General features: G+C 38.6%; 1 protein-coding gene across 1 annotated transcript; it reads right to left on the bottom strand.

The window, feature by feature from the left end:
- Positions 1–8,589: 8,589 nt before the first annotated feature.
- LOC150079494 (uncharacterized) lies at positions 8,590–15,324 on the bottom strand. The gene is made up of 4 exons (XM_090383089.1): positions 15,226–15,324; positions 11,638–11,803; positions 10,080–10,211; positions 8,590–8,780 (listed from the first exon to the last, which is right to left on the bottom strand). Exons 1-4 carry the CDS (start codon positions 15,322–15,324, stop codon positions 8,590–8,592), a joined length of 588 nt encoding a protein of 195 aa, XP_090239215.1.
- Between the last annotated feature and the right edge of the window lie 4,480 nt (positions 15,325–19,804).

The raw sequence follows: 19,804 nt of genomic DNA, 5'->3' as shown, positions 1-19,804 counted from the left end.
GGGTCATTATTGACCATAAGCTTTCCTTCTATCCTCATCTGATTCATATATGTACCAAAATCAAAAAGTTCACAGGGTCAATTATTCGAATTTCCAGAGGGGAGTGGAGTCTCTCTAGGAAGTCACTCTTTCTCTACTATAATGGTGTTTTCCTGCCCATAGTCACTTATGCAGCAGGAGCTTGGGTTCATCGGGCCACTAATTCCAAAATGAGGTTAAAACTGAATTCCATCCAGCGGAGCATGCTCCTCTCTATTCTCAGAGTCTGTAGAACTGTTTCCACCGCTGCAGTGCAAGTTATTGCGGGGTCCCTCCCATTGGATCTATTTGTCATCTATCGTGGCCTCTGCTTTCGACACAAAAAACAAATACCTTCAGAATTACTTGGAATCCAGCTAAATTTAAATGAAGATCCTAAAAAAGAGAAATCCAGATGGTTTAACGAGCTGATTAGCATCTGGCAGACCAGATGGGACACCGGACTACCTTCTACTGATAGAAATTAACATTCTTTCTCGGATTTCATGGTTTACACGTACTAGTTGATTGCTTTATTTTACTACTAGTATCAGTATTAGTAGTTGTACTGGAAAACGTATAAGTTTGCAAGGAAGGAAACTTATACAGAATCAGCCAAATATAAAATAAATTTGTGTGCGAGTTGTGGCATACGGTGTCCGTTTATGCTCCTGATATAAATTTAGTTTTTAAATAGTTATACTTAACTTTATACAATGATTCGCCCACCAGTGAATTCCTCTTCCTCTGCTCAAGCCTGATATGGTATCATCCTCGTGATATAATGAACAGGTATTTCTAATTTTAAATATTCCTGCTCACTTTTGAATTCCTCCAATACATTGTATGCATAGCGCTTTAGCCTTCATGAACCAGGCAAACGCCCCGTTACCCTAAAGGCATAAGGTGACAATGCGTCAACCTTGACCAAGTCACAAAGCATCGCATTACCCAGATCCCTAGGGAAATGCTCCCTCTCCTCAATATTTTGTTAAGTACACCTGTCTCAACCATTTAAGCTTTCTTGGGTTCTCACAGTCATCACTGTGGAACGCGAATATTGCAAGCTTCACAGTGTCAGAGGGAAAAAACTACGAGGAATTAAAGACTAACTCCTAAAAGTGAGCATTTGTTTACTGCTTCCATGTGATTTTAAACCCGAAATCAGGCATGTCACAAAAACAGAATAACTTGCAACAATCAGTCTGCCTAGCCTGCCGCGACGGGAAGGAACCAACCATCCGATGTCATGTATGCAAATTTACCTTTTGTGCCCACTCGGTTAATACTGACATCACACATCTTTTCAAACAACGTCGGAAAAAGTTCGCATGTGACAAATGCCTTGGAGATGTCTCTGAATTACCTGAACTTCATCTCTCCCGGACTGAAACTGGCCCTAGTGACCAGACAATCCCTGATCCAAATCAACTCGCTTAGTCAAATACTGGTTTGCCTGAACCTTCACTCATGACCGTCGCAGGCGTTGAAGCAGTGGGCAACGCAACGTCACCTGACGGCACTGCCAATCACGTTATATGCAGCACTAATTACTCCAATTTTCCATCAGATCATAATAATGATCAAAATTGTGCCTCGAACGCTAACGTATTCTCCACCTCAAGCCAGTCACTAGTCACAACAGATACTTTCCAAGTCGAAGGTAATTCTCCAAGAGTTAATGCCGAAATTACAGTGTCGACGCCTTCCCTACAGCCAGACAGTGCAGATTTCGTGATCCATCTAATTTACCAATTAAGGTCCCAAATTGAAGATCTCAAGGATGAGGTTTACTCACTGAGAAACCAAAATAAGCACATCACTCATATGCACTCGGACCTCTGTTCTTTGGCTAGCCAAAATGGTAAGCTGACATCTCAGGCACCAATAATACCCAAAAGGACAAAAACCACTCATCCAGTAAAGCCTCCTAGCCTTATAAAGCCTGGCTTCCACACCCAAATCCAATCAAGACAATCACTAGGGAGTTCTGCAGACACTCCGACTGAGCATGTTAGCACGGACCGGTCATGCACTCATCAGAAAGACACACTCAGACACTTAGTGGCTGGTGAGCAACCACAGCTTCATGCTATTGAAGAAGTATCCCAGCGAGAGAACCGCTCAAGAACAAAACAATAATCTAACTAACGCCCATCATGTTTTGCCTACCTCATATGCTGGCGTGCTTACTAACAGCCCTTCTAGTTATACCTACGTCCCATCTGGAGATATACAAAACTCCCTTATTCCAGCAGCCAACCCCGCCCCATATTCCTCAGGATGCCGCCGAGCTACCAATATTGACCCGCCTCCCCATCATGCTGTTATCACTAACCAGGCCTCTTTATCCCGCCAAGTAACAGCCTCCAAATCTCGTCTGACACTGGCCGAGAAATATAATATCTCCGTCGTTCCCACCAAAGCCAAGATCTTCGCCTCCAGATTTGGACCTGGAACCTCTCCTGAATCTATTAGGAGAATGTTTATTAAGGAGCATAACCTCTCAGTTCAGGTTAAACGGCTTAAAAGTCGGCAAACATCCTATGCCTCCTTCCTTATAATGTGCTCACCCGCTGTCTACAAAAAGGTTGTAGATCCTGCCTCTTGGCCCCAAGGAATTTATATCAGACCATTTTCTGAGGAAAACAGACCCCATCAACAATCTCGACTAATTCACCCTCCTCTATAGCAATCAAGGCCTCAAGGAGACAAGTATGAATGCTTCACGCTCCGGGTATCGTCTCAAAATGTGCGCAGCATAAATCGCAATTATACTAGTGGTGAACCACATCGGCATCATCAAACTGATTCCATCAGCCTGCGATCACCAGTAATAAACAGTTCGGGAATGCTCATCCCAACATGGGTCACGAATCGACGAACTCGAAAGCCTGACATCAATAAAAACAAGGCATGTGCCTTAAAAAAGATCCCCCGGAATTATGCAGTCAGAGTCTTGTACCAGAATGTTAGAAGCCTTCGCAATAAGCTGGATACCGTTGACCAAATTCTCCTAGCCAGTGATATCGATATCCTCTGTGTCACCGAGACCTGGCTGGATAAAGAGCAGGAATATTTTATATCCTGTGTTCCAGCTGGATATAAATCTGCTTTCACTTCCAGAGTTGGGCAAAGAGGTGGTGGTGTTGCAATTTTCTTTAAGAGCTCACAAACCTCACTCATTCATCAAATCTCTAGCCAAACATCAACGTACGAAGCGCTTGCTGTTACTCTCAGCTACCATAGGATTCTCATAGATGTAATTGTCATATACATACCCCAGCACCTTCCTACGAAGCCATCCATGAAATATCTAACTGGATCATCAACCAGCTTCATCCTTCAGCCTTGCACTTCGTATGTGGAGATTTTAATCTTCCTCCTCAGCTAGCTAACCTTCAGCAAATGCTCCTATCAAACTTATCTTGTACAGGGTTACAAATGATCAACGATCTCCCGACAAGAGGTAACAACCAATTAGATCTCATCCTTGCTTCTTTTCCCTGCACACCTGATTACCTGCCAGAGACTTATTTCAATTCGGACCACAAGCCAATTGGTGTTCTTTTACACATACCTGCTCCAAACTTCAATATTGTGAATTCGACTAATACCAAAGTAATAGTAAGTCCCAGGTTTTTGAGTATTTCTAAATGTGTTGAGGCTGCCTCTGTCATCCCATGGACAGTCTTAGAAAATTGTGACCTAGAAATTGCAGTGAATTTGCTGACTAGCTGGCTTAAGACTATTGCGACATTTGCAGCATCAAAGAGAATTTCCATCATGCCTCGGTCCAGAGCATGGTGGACTCCCCATCTTAACATGAGCTTCAAGTTAAAGCAGCATCTGCACAAAATGTGGAAGCAGTCGCACAGTATCCATGACAGGATAGCCTACTCCAAAGCTCGCGCAACATTTAATAAGCAGAAGTCAACAGCATTTAAGCATTATATGGATAGAACCCTTCGTAGCGGAAAATGTCCCTACTCTGAGCGGCCTTCTGATTTCCCCATAAATCTTGAACCTGACCAGTGGCTTGACTTCATATCAAGATTTGCTTCGAACACGGAACAATGTCCTGATCTTCATACTCCAACAACCAGAATCCCGCCTGACACTCTGTCGGCAGTATCAATCTCCAGGGAACAGCTTATTGCTGCCATTAATTCTACATCAGCTTCTGCGACGGCAGGTGCTGACGGAATCCCCCAATTCATTATTAAATGTCTCAGCCCATATATTTTGGATCCCCTTCTAACTATTTTTAATGCTGTTTTGTCAACCCACTTCTTTCCCCAGCAGTGGAATATCTACCTTGTGAAGCCTGTCCCCAAAACTCAATCTCCTTCACTTCTTAAGCATTACCGGCCAATCTCCAACGCCTCAAGTCTTCTAAAGCTCCTTGAGAAGGTACTTCTCCCGGTTCTAACTAAACAACTTCTTCCACATCAGCCTCCTCAAATCCATTACTCCCTTCCTCATAGATCCACTGTGACTAACCTCTTAGCCACCACCAGCTCTATCCTCTCTGCATTTGAATCCCAAGCAGAGCTTGCAGTCACCTATGTAGACCTTGAAGCAGCTTTCGACTCTATAAACGTTCCTGCAATGCTGAAGCTACTTTCAGACCACTACCAGATCAAGGGAGACACTCTACAGTTCCTCACGTCACTCCTTCGAAACAGAATAATCCAGCTTATTGTCCATGGGCACATATAGAGCGAAGTATCTCTTCAGGCGTGCCACAGGGTGGTGTCTTATCTGGGCTCTTGTTCACAGCACTTATCTCTCCACTTGTTGAGTCCAGGTATGATATCTTATGTTATGCAGATGATATAAAGCTCCTCACACCGATTTCTCCATACGATGATCTTCTCATGATAACAGGATCAATTAATAATACACTGACGGAAATTGAAAACTACCTCAACCAGTTCGGATTAAAAATAAACCCAGAGAAATCTGAATTTATGATATTCTCTTTAAAGAAAACACCTTCTTATATTCAGCCCATTCTGTGTAATTCTCCCTCCAATTCCCATCGTCAATAAGCATACTGATCTCGGGGTTGTGTTTGATCCTAAGCTCTGCTTCAGTTACCATATAGACAAGCTCCTCATCCTGGCAGCTCGACTCCGATGGATTGCCAAACAGCATCTACATTATATAAATGAAGTCACAACTACTAGAAAATATATAAAAACCACTGTATACTCTCCGCTTTTATATGCTGCAGAGAGATGGGCATCAGCTGCAACTAGCACAATCAGGCCACTTTTTTCTGCTGAGTATTGGCTCTTAAAATGGGCCATAAACAAACACAAACTGCCTCCACAGCTCAGGACAACTGAAATGGCCAGCTTAATTCAAATTCACAGGCTCCCCACGCTGATTAGGGTGAAACGTCTTACCACGACTATCAAAATGATGGTTGGCGAGATTTCGGCACCATCATTCTGGGACCTGTGCTCATGGAGAATCCCTCAGTCTTCCCTCAGAGCGACTCCAACTCTATGCCCACATCACAGCCGTCTCCACCTATCAGATAGGTTTCTGCCTTTTCAGCTACTTTCGTGTGCCCAGTCCTTGGATGCTGACCTTAACAAGTTCGCTTCTGACAGGGAATACAGATGTCGCATCCTTGAATTGTACTTCCCGGTCCCTGATCCTTCTCCTCGAAGCTCGTCTTAATGCTGCAAGCCATCGACACCACCTGATGTGAAGACGGTATACTAACTGTTCAGTATGACAGTTAGTAATGATGGACTAACTACTTCTGTTCATACTACTATATGTATATGAAATTATCCGTTTCCGCCCATATCTTCTTTATATATTGTATTGTAAATAACTGTATGATACTTGTAGTTTGGAATTGTACTTCCGCATATGCATTTCCTATGTTTTATATATCAATGTTCCCTATTTATATTGTATTATTACTGTTAACCCCTGGCCTGGTGGCCGTGAAGGGCAACATTGCAATCTATCGAATTGTATCATTATTATCATTATTATTGCAATAAAGATTTCTTTCTTTCTTCCTTAAATTCATTCAGACTACGCACTTCTCATTCATTCAGACTACGCACCAGATAGAAGTTTGTTCCTACAATCAACTACTCGCTGGTTGATTGCAAACTTCAACATATCAGTCCCGAAGCTATCGTTCCTCAATCTGAATTTATGCGCCCCCTCGCGTGTAGTCTAAGCAGGAGGAAGGATTCAATCAGGATTGAGCTTATTTAATCCATTCAAAGCCTTAAACATCTCATTCAGATCTTCTCGCAGGTGCCTAATTTCCAGACGCTGCAATTTGCAGATACTGAAGCCTGTGTTGGTAAGACCACCCTTTCGATCCCTTCAACAATCTCGCTGCCCTTCTCTGCACCCGTTCCAACAGATCTACATCCTTCCTAAAATGAGGGCTCCAGTCTTGTATGCAGTACTCAAGATGCGGCCTAAGCATAGCTTAATACAATGGGATAATCACTTCTTTATCCCCGCTAGCAAAGTTTCTGCAGGTCACAGACAAAGCTCATGGGGTCTCACTGATTACAGAACTTCAGATTTGTCTACAAATTTACTCCCAGATGTTATTCGTTCTCCGATATATTGAGTGTGGCACCACATACATAGTTGGTATATTAATCTGGGATTACTCCTACCCATGTGCAGTCCCTTACATTTGTCAATGTTAATCTTCAATTGCCACTTCTTAGCCCATCTGCCTAATTTTTCTAGATCATTGCAGTAGCATAACCTAACGTAATATGCCTTAAACAATATCATTAATAAATACAGAAAACAACAAGGGGCACAGCAATGAATCTCTGGGAAAATTAACTAATAACATTAGTCCATGAAGATCAGTGACCATTAATAACCACTCTGTTTTCTGCGAGTCAGCCACTCAACACAAAATCCATAGCCATAACTTTCCCTTATTGCCAGAGTGCTTCAAATTTGCCGCCCTTTATGCACAATAACAAAATCCTTCCTGAAATCCAAGTATAAGATGTGAAAATTATTTTTTGCATCCAGTTCCTTGGCCATTGCATCATAATAGCCTATCAGATTGGTTAGACGTGACTGCCTTTTGACAAATCCATGTTGTGACTCCAGTTATAATTGCATTCCTGTCCAGACGGTCCTGCATTACTTCTTTAAACAGTGACTCCATTATTTTCCTTCGAACAGAAGTTAAGCTAACAGATCTGTAATTACTTATGTCATCCATTGATCCCCCTTTTGTGAATTTCGGATACAGCTACGCGCCATACATAACATCCAGGATTAATCGAAGAGGTGGAGAGTCAGCAATTATTTTAAAATCCAACATTAAAGTTATTAACACCTACAACTCCTGTTCCTACAACTTTGAAGGAATTTCTCTTCTGATCCAAGTTAAAGATTCACCGCTTCAAATATATAATATTTATATTCCGCCTGGACCTACTGATGATATTATTAACGAAGTAATAACCTGGATCGCCACTGTTCATAAGTCTCAATCTAATATAATTAAAATGGGCGACTTTAATCTCCCCCTGCCCAAATATAATTTACAAATGAAGTTGCTGTACGACTCCTTATTATTTTGACCTAGTGCTGTGATGGGCTTGCTCTATTTGCAATAAATGAATATTTATTATTTATTCGCATATCTCCAGAGTCCAGTCCATAATTACTTTCCCTGAATCCAAGATTACCCTCATAATTATGACTAAGGATTTGCTTACCTCCTTTGCTGCCTCCCTTAATGTAATCGGATAGATCCCATCCACCCCAGGCGCTTTTTTTAAGTTTACCTTCAACAAATTTCTCTTCCACTTTCCTCTCAGTTATCACAAAATCATTTACTCCCTTTTAGAATTTGATAAACTTCCGGCATCCCTGTCCCTAAAATATTCCTCATTTGTGAATGCATATGCAAGATACCTATTCAATTTGTCAGCAACTTGGGCTGGATTATCAACAGTTAAACCATTCATATCTTGAAAATTAATGTGATTCATCCCCATCCTTCAAGTGTTTACTTAAGCAAAGTAGTCTTTGTTGCTTTTCCCTGCATTTGTTTGGAGGGACTGTGATGGTGATTGTCGTGTGCAGGGTGAAAAGGAGGGACACAGAGAAATTAGGAAGCATGGATTTTGTTAGGGGAGCCTAACTGTGATTTCATTATTAATTGTCATTAATAAAATTGTAATTTTTCGTTTACCCCTCTATAGCATAGTAAAGATCACAAACTTTTCAAACTTCCAGGTGTTTATTTCAAGGGAATTTTGACCAATTTTGTCATTGTTTAAGTTTTGGGAACCAATACAGAATATAAGTACAGACATAATTTTAATTATTTTTATTCTGTCTTCTCTCAGCACAGAAACTTAACCAGAATCCCAACTCCATACGTACGATTTAGCAACAACTTTATTGAACTCTGCAGAGTAGGATGGTGAGCACCATCAGCTGGTTCCAGCCAATTTTTATTGGCATGTTTCAATTTGTCAAGAAGTCTATAGGTCTTGACGTGCACAAGATAAATTTCAAAAGTTTATGCAGTTAGTGTTAATTTGAATAAGCAGGTGGTGGTTCCTCAAAGCGAGATCGATACGATGGAGGTATAAAAGGCTTGGTTCTTATCACTTTGCTCTGACGTCTTCGCTTTAAAAAAATTCCTACACCAACAATAATTGCAATTACCAAAATCACTCCAATAGCCACGCCAACAATTTTTGCACCTGACAGCCCTGTAAAACCTGAAAAATAAAAAGAATGTTGTAATAATTTAATGATTTTAATAATTTAATAATAATTTAATTTAATAATAATTTAATGATTTTAATTTAATTTTAATAATATAATTTAATTTAATAATAATTTAATGATTTTAATAATTTAATAATAATTTAATTTAATAATAATTTAATTATAATTTAATTTAATAATAATTTAATTATAATTTAATTTAATAATAATTTAATGATTTTAATAATTTAATGATTTTAATAATTTAATAATAATTTAATTTAATAATAATTTAATAATAATTTAATAATAATTCAATATAAAAATTTAATAATAATTTAATTTAATAATAATTTAATTTAATAATAATTTAATAATAATTTAATTTAATAATAATTTAATCTAATAATTTAATAATAATTTAATATAAAAATTTAATAATAATTTAATATTTGTAATAATAATTTAATGATTTTAATAATAATTTAATATTTTAATAATACTTTAATAATTATTAAAATTAATTATTAAAATTAATAATTTAATAATTATTAAAACCATTAAACCATAATAATTTAATAATCATTTAATTTAATAATAATTTAATCTAATAATTTAATAATGATTTAATTTAATTTAGTAATAATTTAATAATGATTTAATTTAATTTAGTAATAATTTAATAATGATTTGATTTAATTTAATATAATATAATAATAATTTAATCTAATAATTTAATAATAACTTAATAATGATTTAATTTAATTTAATAATAATTTAACAATGATTTAATTTAATTTAATAATAATTTAATAATGATTTAATTTAATTTAATTTAATAATAATTTAATAATGATTTAATTTAATTTAATAATTTAATAATAATTTAATAATGATTTAATTTAATTTAATAATTTAATAATAATTTAATAATGATTTAATTTAATTTAATAATTTTATAATAATTTTAATAATTTGGAGATTTTCTTAATGGCTTTGGCCATTAAGAAAGCCACCAAAATTTTTAATATTTGCACCAATAATTTAATACTTTCTAATTATTTTTAAAATATTTTTCTACTTCAAAAATTTTAATAAGGTTAATAAAATATCAATTTTATTTTAATAAAATTTTAATAAAGAAATTTAAGAAATTTTAATAAAATATCATAATAATACACGAGGAAGTAATTTTCCGTAGGCGTATTAGCAAAACACCCTATCACAGTTTTTTCATATTTAATGTGGTTAATTTAAAATTAAGAAACAAAATTACATTTTAGATATTTTCTAGGTAGAATAATACTTACGACACCCCCCGCCAGAGCTGTAAGATTCATCTGTGAGATCACCACAGTTATTGTGATTATCGCATTTCAGTTCACTCCAAATACATCGCTGATTCCAACATCTGAATCTGTTTTTTCCCTTACAGTCGCTTTCTGGAAGTAATGCACAGATCTTCAGAAAAATATCATAAAACGGAAACAGCAATTCAAATTTAAACTAAATTTAATTTTTAACAATTTTGTGCCATATATTTTAACTATATTAGGTGAAAGGGCGTGTAGTTCGTTTATAGAATGCGTCTTCGTACCTGAACTCTACATAAACAATTCGTGTATAATTAATTATTATTTTTAATGGTCCTCAGGAGTAACTCATATCCGCGCGTTTGTCTGCAGAAGTTCATGGGACCGATTTGCATCTAGTGCGGGCTGTAAAAGCCAGACTCAAGGGGAACCCAATTCGCTCTGCCTGAGGTCGACTAACTACAGACTCGATTGAAAAGGATTATAGAAATTCCTCTAGTTGTCGCCGGGACTCGAACCCTGCCTCTCCAAACGAGTGTGAAACCATTATACTTTCATGGAAGGTACAATTCGTGTATAGTAGGGTGGTCCTCTAGCTCGATGTAGATCAGAGATCCAAGGGGGCTGTGATGTACTACGAGAGGTTTATAAACCGCAACAGCCGAGCAGTGTTTTATTTTGAAGTCCATGCCTTCTGTAATGCCTTCTGAAGACTGTTTGCTTGCAGTAACTCTATGAGTCAATAACAATAATTTTTAAAAATTTTTACTGTGTTCACCCGAAACGTATTTTCAGGATGACATCAGATAGCTTCTGAAAGCTGGTCAAAGGAAACTTTGGTTGAGGTGGTTTCTTTGTTGTTTTGAGGGTTGATTAAAGATGGAATCAACAGAGAATATATCTATGAGGCCTGAAATAAGCTTTGCTATAGTATGTGTGTCCTTTACTGTGATTTTTACTTTTATATATGCATAATTGCCTTTGAAATCGTGAAGGGTTTTGTTTTCCAACCATTCTGTTGACCCAAAGTAGGATCCAGGATACAAACCTGGATCCTACTCCTGTATGATTCCCCTTGTGGCCGCAAGTTACCCAATTTTCATGGAAGGGAAGCAATTTCTAAAGGTCAGATCTTCATCCTATGTCAGATCAAGGTCACTGTGGAATGTGATTTTGTTGTTTTTACTCAGGTTGGTTATTTGTTGGTGTAGGGTCTTAGATGCATCAATAACTTGGGCCATATTGCGTCAAATGTAACACGTCTGCAAATTGCTTGTGTTCTGTAGTCGATTTGCTGTTTGATGAATGAAAAACCCAAGTTTCTGGGAATAAAACTATACTCCCTCGCCTCAGACCGATTAACTCAACCGCGCATTGGGAAAAAGGCTGATAAAAATTCCTGGTGTCATTGACGGGGATTCGTACTCAGATCTCTTCTATCCGGTCTGGGGAGAATAGTGATTATACCAACTGCGCTACCCACGAGGACATTTTTTCTTAGATTCTGTTTTTAAGTAAGAATAAAGGGAATGGAAGAAAAATAGATCGAACTTACTTGAATAAGCGGTATATGAAATCTGAAATCCATCGTTCAAACCAGGCAGAGTTCCTCTTGTGAGATAGACAAGAGTCATTGATCTATCACTGTCGTATGATTTCCATTCATCCTTATGGTTTTCGACACGACACAGATGATTGGTGTAGCCACCTTCCCTCATTATCTGTAACAATTAATGGTTGCATTACCATATCTTTAAGATAGCATATATAAACAACAGAGAGATAGATAAACATAGTACATTGCCTTAACATAATACACCGCTCGACAAAATTAACAGAACACCCAAAAAACGTGGTGTAACTCGTGCAGTTTGCGATGAAGCAGGACAAAATTTGGTATGCTGGTGTACCAATAGAATAACAATGAAATGAGGAGACAGCGAGAAACTTCGGACTAGTATGTGGGACATTCATAAGGGTTGTACAAGAATTACCAAAAAAGGTCACATTACAGAAGTCAAGATGCTCGAAAATATGGTCACATGACATCAGTACGGCGCATAATCCCCTCCAAAACAGTCCTGACAGTGGTGTGCCATGCTCGATGTAATGTGTGGCCCTATAGGTGTGCAATACGATGCCCAAGGGCGTCTCATACATGTTCGATGGGATTTAAGTATGGTAATCGTGCTGACCACGGCAGTCGTTGGATTTCTTCAGTTTCAAGATATTCCTCCACCACTTCAGCTCTAAGTGCAGTGGCGTTGTCGTGCATGAAAAGAAAATCTGGGCCAAACGTCGCTAAAATGACGCACATAGGGTTCAAGGATCTGTTCTGGGTACCTCTGGCCAGTTGTGGTACCCTAATAAAAAATGAAAGGAGGTGCGGCCGTTCATCCTTATTTCGCACACGGGAACACTGCCTCCGCTGTCAGTGTCCCTTTCTCTGATGTTGGAGGGATGGTACTGCATTCTCGTTGTCTCCAGATGAAAGTGACGTCTAGAATCTGTTTGTAGGCTAAAACAGGACTCAACAGAGGACAGAACTGTACCTCTTCTGTCAGAGCTCCAAGTCACATGTTCATGGCAACAGCTTCAACAAGCTCTGCCGTGGTTTGGAATTAATGGGATTCAAATTCAAATTATTGTATTAGGGCCACCCGTAATTTCTTACTTATACCAGAACAAGTGTTATGTCTTTAAATTGCGTGTGTTTTCTGGTCGATTTGCCTGTTTTGCTGGACGAAAAAAACCCCAGTTTCTTGAGGGGAGACCTCGCTATCTAAGCCTGAGACCGACGTTTTTCACACCACGGAGTGAAAAAAGCCCATTAAAGTTCCTCACGTCATCGACGGGATTCCAACTTAGGCCTTTTCCACCCGGTATGGGGAGGACGGTGATGATACCACTGTGCTACAGCGCAGACGGGGTTAATGGGATTTTATTAAAATCATTTTAAAGTATTTGTGTATTTTATGGCGATCTCCAGGGTCATTCAGTCTACCAACTGCAGACAGAATCACAAATTCTTTTATCTCAATTTTAGACTACAAGAATAACAACACAACCGGTTGTCAACTAAAAACATGGTTTACAATCAAAACATAGCTTAGAAGTATGAATCCAAACAAACCCAATACACATGGGCCTTCAGTGCACACAGTTCTCGATCAGTTGAACAAACCAAAAGCGTCTATACATTTGATACAATTTGCCAACCACCAGAACAAACTATTATATCAGGGCACAAGTTATACTTTACAGATGACCAATTGTCTAAAAGTTCCATAGACCAACAAAACCTCAACTTCGATTATAAAACCCATTATTTTCCGGCAAATAATCCAGGGGCAGCCCAAGCTCCCAGAAAGACGAAGAAGACATTGTCAATTTATTCACAAGTCTAAATAGACACCATCAACGATAGCCTGTCTACCATTATCCAACAATCCATCAGGCAAATATCTCCAACCATCAAAATATTCATTAAGAACTGTGCTATGTCTCAGGTTACAATTCCCTAAGTTAGTTTATTTTTTAAACGTCCTCAACCCGAACGATCATCAACCAGTCTAACGATCACAATACTTCATTTCAGCACTCATGACAAAACAGCTGTCACATCCATTACCCAACTGCAACTTTATTAGTTACTCTACCTTGTTCAGCATTTGACCAGACCATTTGCCAGTCATTTATATACTCTGATCTTATTCTAAGATTGTCCTCCTTCACTGGTGTGTCCAAATCAATAGAGAAATTCCTGACTCTAGCCGGCTAGGCTTTCTGCCTGAAATACTGAAGATAGATGATACATCAGTTCATAATTTATTGGTAGCTTTCCATTTGCAATTTGCAGGGCTAAAGTGGAGACGGTTCTACAATTTCTAGATATAGCAAGTAGAAAAAAGCGTTGTGCTTATATTATATATTTCTTGACTTGACAATTTGTGATACGATAGCCCTATGCACTTGCAGCATAACATATTATCGGAATAAATATACATTTGTAATAAAGCTTTAAAGTACCAGACTTAACATCCTAAACACATTTTGAAATTCTAATTATTTTCCCTGTAATTGCTTTAATTTTTTGAAGCAAATATTTAGCGTGAGTAATGAAACTGAAGCGGTCATCCATCATAATCCCTAAATATTTATACGATCTTACAATTTGAATATCATTGTCATTGAGTCTAATATTTCGTGGTCTGTTCAAGTTTAAATAGCCCTTCAGAAACATCTGTTTTGTCTTCGATGTCGAAATTTGTAGCTTATGAGTTTTGGACCAACATTTTAAATTACTTCGTATGACATTTGCTCTCATTTCTAACTCAGGTCTAGATTCTCCAAATAGTAAGACCACAAGGTCGTCAGCATACGCTATTTTCAGGACCTCATTCTCGACACAAGCCACCCATCAAGGACCGCGTTCCAAAAAATTAGTCCAAGTACGGATCCTTGAAGGCAGCCCCTAGTAACAGGTCTACTTACAAAGCAATAGCTGGATGAGACCAAAAGAAGTCTATCCTTAAAGTAGTCAGATGTAAGCTTATAGATACGAGCAGAGACCCCGGCCTCCCGGAACTTCGCCAGGACACTCTGCCATCAGAGGTTAATGGGATACAAACCACTTGCTTCTTTGCGAACAGTCCACTTGAACTGAGTCTTCTTAACACAATCCGGTCGGAAATATTATCTCTTGTGGCCACAGCAACCTCAAGAGTCAGTTGATAACAGGACATCGTATTGTTCCATCTTGCTGTTAGAGCCGATAGCGGTCTTTCCTGGTTGACGTAGCCCTGGGGTGACCCTGGCTGGCTCTTCTTTAATGATTCATGAAAAACATTTTGAAAAATGGTTCATGAAAAACTTCTTCAAAATATTCATGAAAAACATTTTGTCTGTTAATTTTGTCAAGCAGTGTATTAACCAATGTAATTAGCAGCTAGGTAGTCCTCATCTTGATGGACCATAACATTTCCACGAGAGGGCACGATGATCAATTAGTCTCTGTTTTCAAACCCAGACTTCTTAAAGGAATCAAAATGTTGCTGAGAATGAATTTGACAAGAGGTAAAACGAAAAATATGATCAAAAAAAATAATTTTCTAAGTACTCTACTATACATAAAAGCTCTTACCATTAAGCGATCTTGGCACTTATTGCCAAATTCAATTTTCCGTACGGAAATCACAATTCCATAATTTTCAGGAGGTACAAGAACTACGCTACAGTTCATCCAACGTGAATATCGGTTTTCATTCCTGGGCCTTATGATACCTGTCGACTCCCTTCCACTGGACGACACATTAACTATGAATCTATGAGAGACGTTCTGCGAGCATCGATCTTCTAGGTAGACTGCAAAACAGCAAGAAGGAAAGGCTCACATTACTACAAGAAGGATCCTTGAAACAATTTGTTAAGTCATAGAATTATGATCTGCTCTTAAATATTTGTAATTCGCATCTACAACAGTTTGGTAATCATCAGATTATTCTAAAGTCCGGTATTGGATAATAAAAAACAACATTTGGTTCTATTCATATTTGGACATTTAAACTAATTTTAAATTACTTTGATGTTTGCATCACCACCAATAATATGTTGTAATGTCATTGGTTCTCCTACCTTTCTCAGGGAAAACAGGACGGATGTTCTGTCCTGTTGATAGTGAGGGCAGTCAATCAGAATACGTTTGACTGTTAAATTTTCTGAACAGTATGGACACTGAGGAGGATCTTCGCCTGTGAGTAGATGGAGGTGAGTCAGATGTGTATGTCCAATTCGTGCCCGTACAAGTACCACTTCTTCTCTTCGCACTGGTTTGGTGCTAAAGTGCTTTGGATCATGTTTCAACTGGCAGAGTTTATTATTGGTTTGGGTGTGCCAAAGCTGTTTCCACTTGCGAGACATGCTGTTTGCATGACGTGACTGTAGTCAGTGGCTGGAACCGGAACGGAGGTTAAATCAAAAGTTGATGGATTTTTAGCAGTTTGATCAGCAAGTTCGTGCTCCTTTATCCCTGAATGTGTGTGCTGGAATCCAGCAAAAGGTCACTGATTGATGAAGTTCTTCAATTTGTAATAAGTCTTCTGATTTGATTTAACACAGGGTGAACATTGTAGGAGGAGTTTTGCATTGCTGTAATTGAGCTGAGAGAGTCCGTGTATACACGTATTTTAGAGGAGATGGGTGGAGATTCAGGTTGTCTAAAGCTAATTTTATTGTATGGAGTTCTGCAGAGAAGCTGCTGTACTCAGGTGGAAGGGCAGCAGAAATGATTGTAGTGGGAAACACTGCTGCTGCTCCAACGGCTGAATGTGATTTGGAGCCATCAGTATATATTGGTAATAAATTAGCATATTTCTGAATATGGCTTGCATGGAGTTGTTTCGCATTGAGTGTCGGTAGACGATTCTTTCCTCAATTGTGAAGATAAGTGTCGAAAGATAACTGAGAAGGGGGGGGGGAGTCCAAGGCGGTTGGGAGTAATTCATTAATTGTTGCCTGTTGAAAATAGGAACATTCCAACTCTGCATTAATTCAATTAGGCGTAATCCTGCCGGTTTTATTTTACTAGGTTTATTTCTATAGAGGTTTTGCAGTGGTGGATTAAAGAGGTATGGCTCAATAGGATGATGACAGCAACTTTGTATTCCGGCTGCCTACTTAAGAAGTAGTGTTTTCCTGTGGAGGCAAAGAGTGGGTTCATGAGCTTCAATATATAAACTATGGATAGGAGATGTCCTGAAAGCACCAAGGGTAATCCGCAATGCACTATGCTGTATAGGTCCCAGCCAGCGTAATGTACTCTTTCGGGCAGAATCATAGATTGGAGCACCATAATCTAAACGGTATCTGATCAATGCTCCATATAGGAGCAGCAAAGATGTACGGTCTGCTTCCAAGACAGGGCAGATAAAGTTTTTAGTATGGTCAGCTTTTTTGAGGCAGGTAGTACGCACAAATTTAATATGCTCAAAGAAATTTAATTTCCTGTCAAGGATTAATCCCAAGAATCTGACGTTGTTAGTCAGTGGAATGGGAGAGTTTGACATCTGAAGTTCACGATCTGTATGTACTCGCAATTTACGTTGATTGCAATGGTTTTCTGCTGTGACAGACGATAGCCATTGCACACAGCCCACCTTTGGACTTTATTCAGGGATATCTGCAATTGCCGTTCAATGGATCTCGTGTTCTGAGAATGGCAAGAAATATAGAGAGGGATCATCAGCGTAAAGGTAGATCTGAACAGTATTTGGAAATTCTTTTGTGATCGATTCTAAGGGCAAAAAGGGTTGCACTCAGTACAGACCCTTGTGGTACTCCTTCTTCCCGTAAAAATTTCATAGAAAGCGATTTGTGCTATCGAAATTGGAACGAACGATTCTGGAGAAAGTTCCTGATGAATATAGGCAGGTTGTCTCGTAGACCAAGAGCATGGAGGTCACTGAGAATGCCATGACGCCAGGTAGTGTCAAATGCCTTCTCTATGTCTATGGAAACCATAACAAGATGTTCATTTTTTACAAAGGCATTACGAATTGGAGACTCAGCTTTGATCATGAGATCTAAGGAGGACATGTTCTGGCGAAATCCATGCTGATTATTACCCAGAAGGTATTGCATTTCTATGATCCAAACAAGTCGATTATGGATTATTTTTTCAAGTAACTTACCGAGGCAACTGGAGAGGGAAATTGGTCTGTAACTGTACAGACTGGTAGTATCTTTTCCAAGTTTCAAAGAGGCCAGAACCGTGGAATGGGGCCAAGAGGTGGGGTAAAGGTTTTAGGTTTTCAAGAAAGATTCGGTTATAGAAGACCAGCAGTATTTTTAAATTTTTTTCTTCAAGATGTTGTAACATGATATAATATATTCCGTATGACCCAGAGGCACTGTTGCGTGTTGTTTTGATAGCATGTAGTAGTTCAGAATATCGAAGTGGCTGATTATATGGAAGGAGTACAGAGGTTCGAAAGTTGATGGATCGCTGTTCAAACGTGGTCTTAATTTTCTGGAAATCCAGAGAGTAAGTTGATGCTGCTGAAACTTGGGCAAAGGTTGTGCCCAAGGCATTTGCAATGTCCTCGGGAGCAGAGAGCTCTTGTCCATTCCACGAAAGAATTGAGGAAAGGATGGTTGGAAATTTCTCGCAAATCTGCCTAATTTTCTTCCAAATTAACCTAGAATTAGTGTTTTTGTTTATGGTAGAGGCAAACCGAATCCAGGAAATCTTCTTGGCTTATCATTGTGTGCGACGTGAGACGTGCTTTTGCCCTTAGCTTCTTATTGTTAATATGATTAATTGTGGTTGGAGATCTACGAAATAATTCCATGCTTTATTTTGTAACTTCTTTGTTTTTGTGCATTCTTCATTCCACCAATAGTTATGGTGCCGTCGAGAAGGGGGATTCGGCAATGGGATTGAGCATTTAGCTGCAGATAATAGGTGTGATGTGATATAATCTGTGGCTTCATCTAGCGGCTGTGTTCATATAAATTTCTCATCCAGACTGATAGCTGATTGAATTTGACCCAGTTGGCTTGAAAGAATTTCCATTTCCTACAGGGTTGTGATAATGGTGGTTGGGTAGTGAGCAGCTCACACGATTTAAAATGGTCACTCCCCATGGGATCATCCAGAGTGGACCATTCCATGGCTGGAAACAGAATTGGAGAACATATTGATAGATCGATCACAGAACTTTGTTCAGTTGGTAATTGTATGTGGGTGGGTGCACCTGTATTAAGAAGGGTAAGGTTTTGCTTATCCAGAAAGGTTTCAATTAGTCAGCCATGTCTATCTAATTTAGTCGATCCCCATAAGGGGTGGTGGCCATTGAAATTCCCCAAGAAACAGAGAGGGGAAATGTAACTGCATTAGAAGATTATCAAGATCTTGGTAAGAGAAGGTATGACTTGATGGGAGATAGATTGATACTAGTGTTAACGCAATATGGGCTATCAAACGTACGGCAACAACTTCAATTTCAGTTTGCAAAACAATTTGTTTGGTCGGGATCTTTTTACTGACCAAAATGGCCACCCCCCCACGGGCCCCATTTGAAGTATTACGATCTTGGAGAGTAGCGTTTCTTGGAAATTTGAGTCGTTATGTAGGTTTCTTGTAGACAGAAACTAACTGGAGAGTAGCGGTTAATTACGACTTGAATATCATTAAGGTTGCTACGATATCCTCTACAATTCCATTGTAGAATGTAAGGCATTACTGGTGTTTAGTAGAAGAAGCCGTATCTGACTGTTTCTTTAATGTGGCTGGCTAATGGAGTTCATGCTTTGGTTTGTCTTTTTTTTTTTTTTTTTTTGAGAAGAATGGCCAACCAGTGTCTATGTCTTCTTCCATATATACTTCTAGGATTGGATCTCTTTGCCTGGATGAGTCAATTGTATCCATAGACGTTTCTTGGACATTCTTTTTTAATTTGAGCTTCGATTATTCGATGTAGAAGCAATCACTGGAGGAGGAGAAGGAGATGTAGCTGGTACTGTAAGTGCAGTATTACTTGTTTCGTTCAACTGTTTAGGGACATTGGGCTGTTGCTTAGAGAGAATAGTTCGAGCCAAATCAGAGATTGAAGTGTTTGAAGGGACTGTAACATCAGTTTGGGTGGCCACTGATTGATATTTTTGCGCAATATTGGCGTATGTACGTTTATTCATACTGGAAGCAATTAATTATTTCCTTGCTT

Source organism: Mastigoproctus giganteus, chromosome 10 (genome assembly GCF_048544385.1).
Source record: "Mastigoproctus giganteus isolate SK-2022 chromosome 10, ASM4854438v1, whole genome shotgun sequence".
Classification (NCBI taxonomy): domain Eukaryota; kingdom Metazoa; phylum Arthropoda; class Arachnida; order Uropygi; family Thelyphonidae; genus Mastigoproctus; species Mastigoproctus giganteus.
This window is presented reverse-complemented; position numbering and strand designations above follow the sequence as displayed.

Bases quoted from the DNA above. Each gene is read 5' to 3' on its own strand.
- LOC150079494 (XM_090383089.1), bottom strand. From the start codon at position 15,324: ATGAACTGTAGCGTAGTTCTTGTACCTCCTGAAAATTATGGAATTGTG. The intron at 11,804-15,225 runs GTAAGAGCTTTT...TAATTGTTACAG, and splicing joins AGTGCCAAGATCGCTTAATG to ATAATGAGGGAAGGTGGCTA. The intron at 10,212-11,637 runs GTAAGTTCGATC...CATTACTTCCAG, and splicing joins TTCATATACCGCTTATTCAA to AAAGCGACTGTAAGGGAAAA.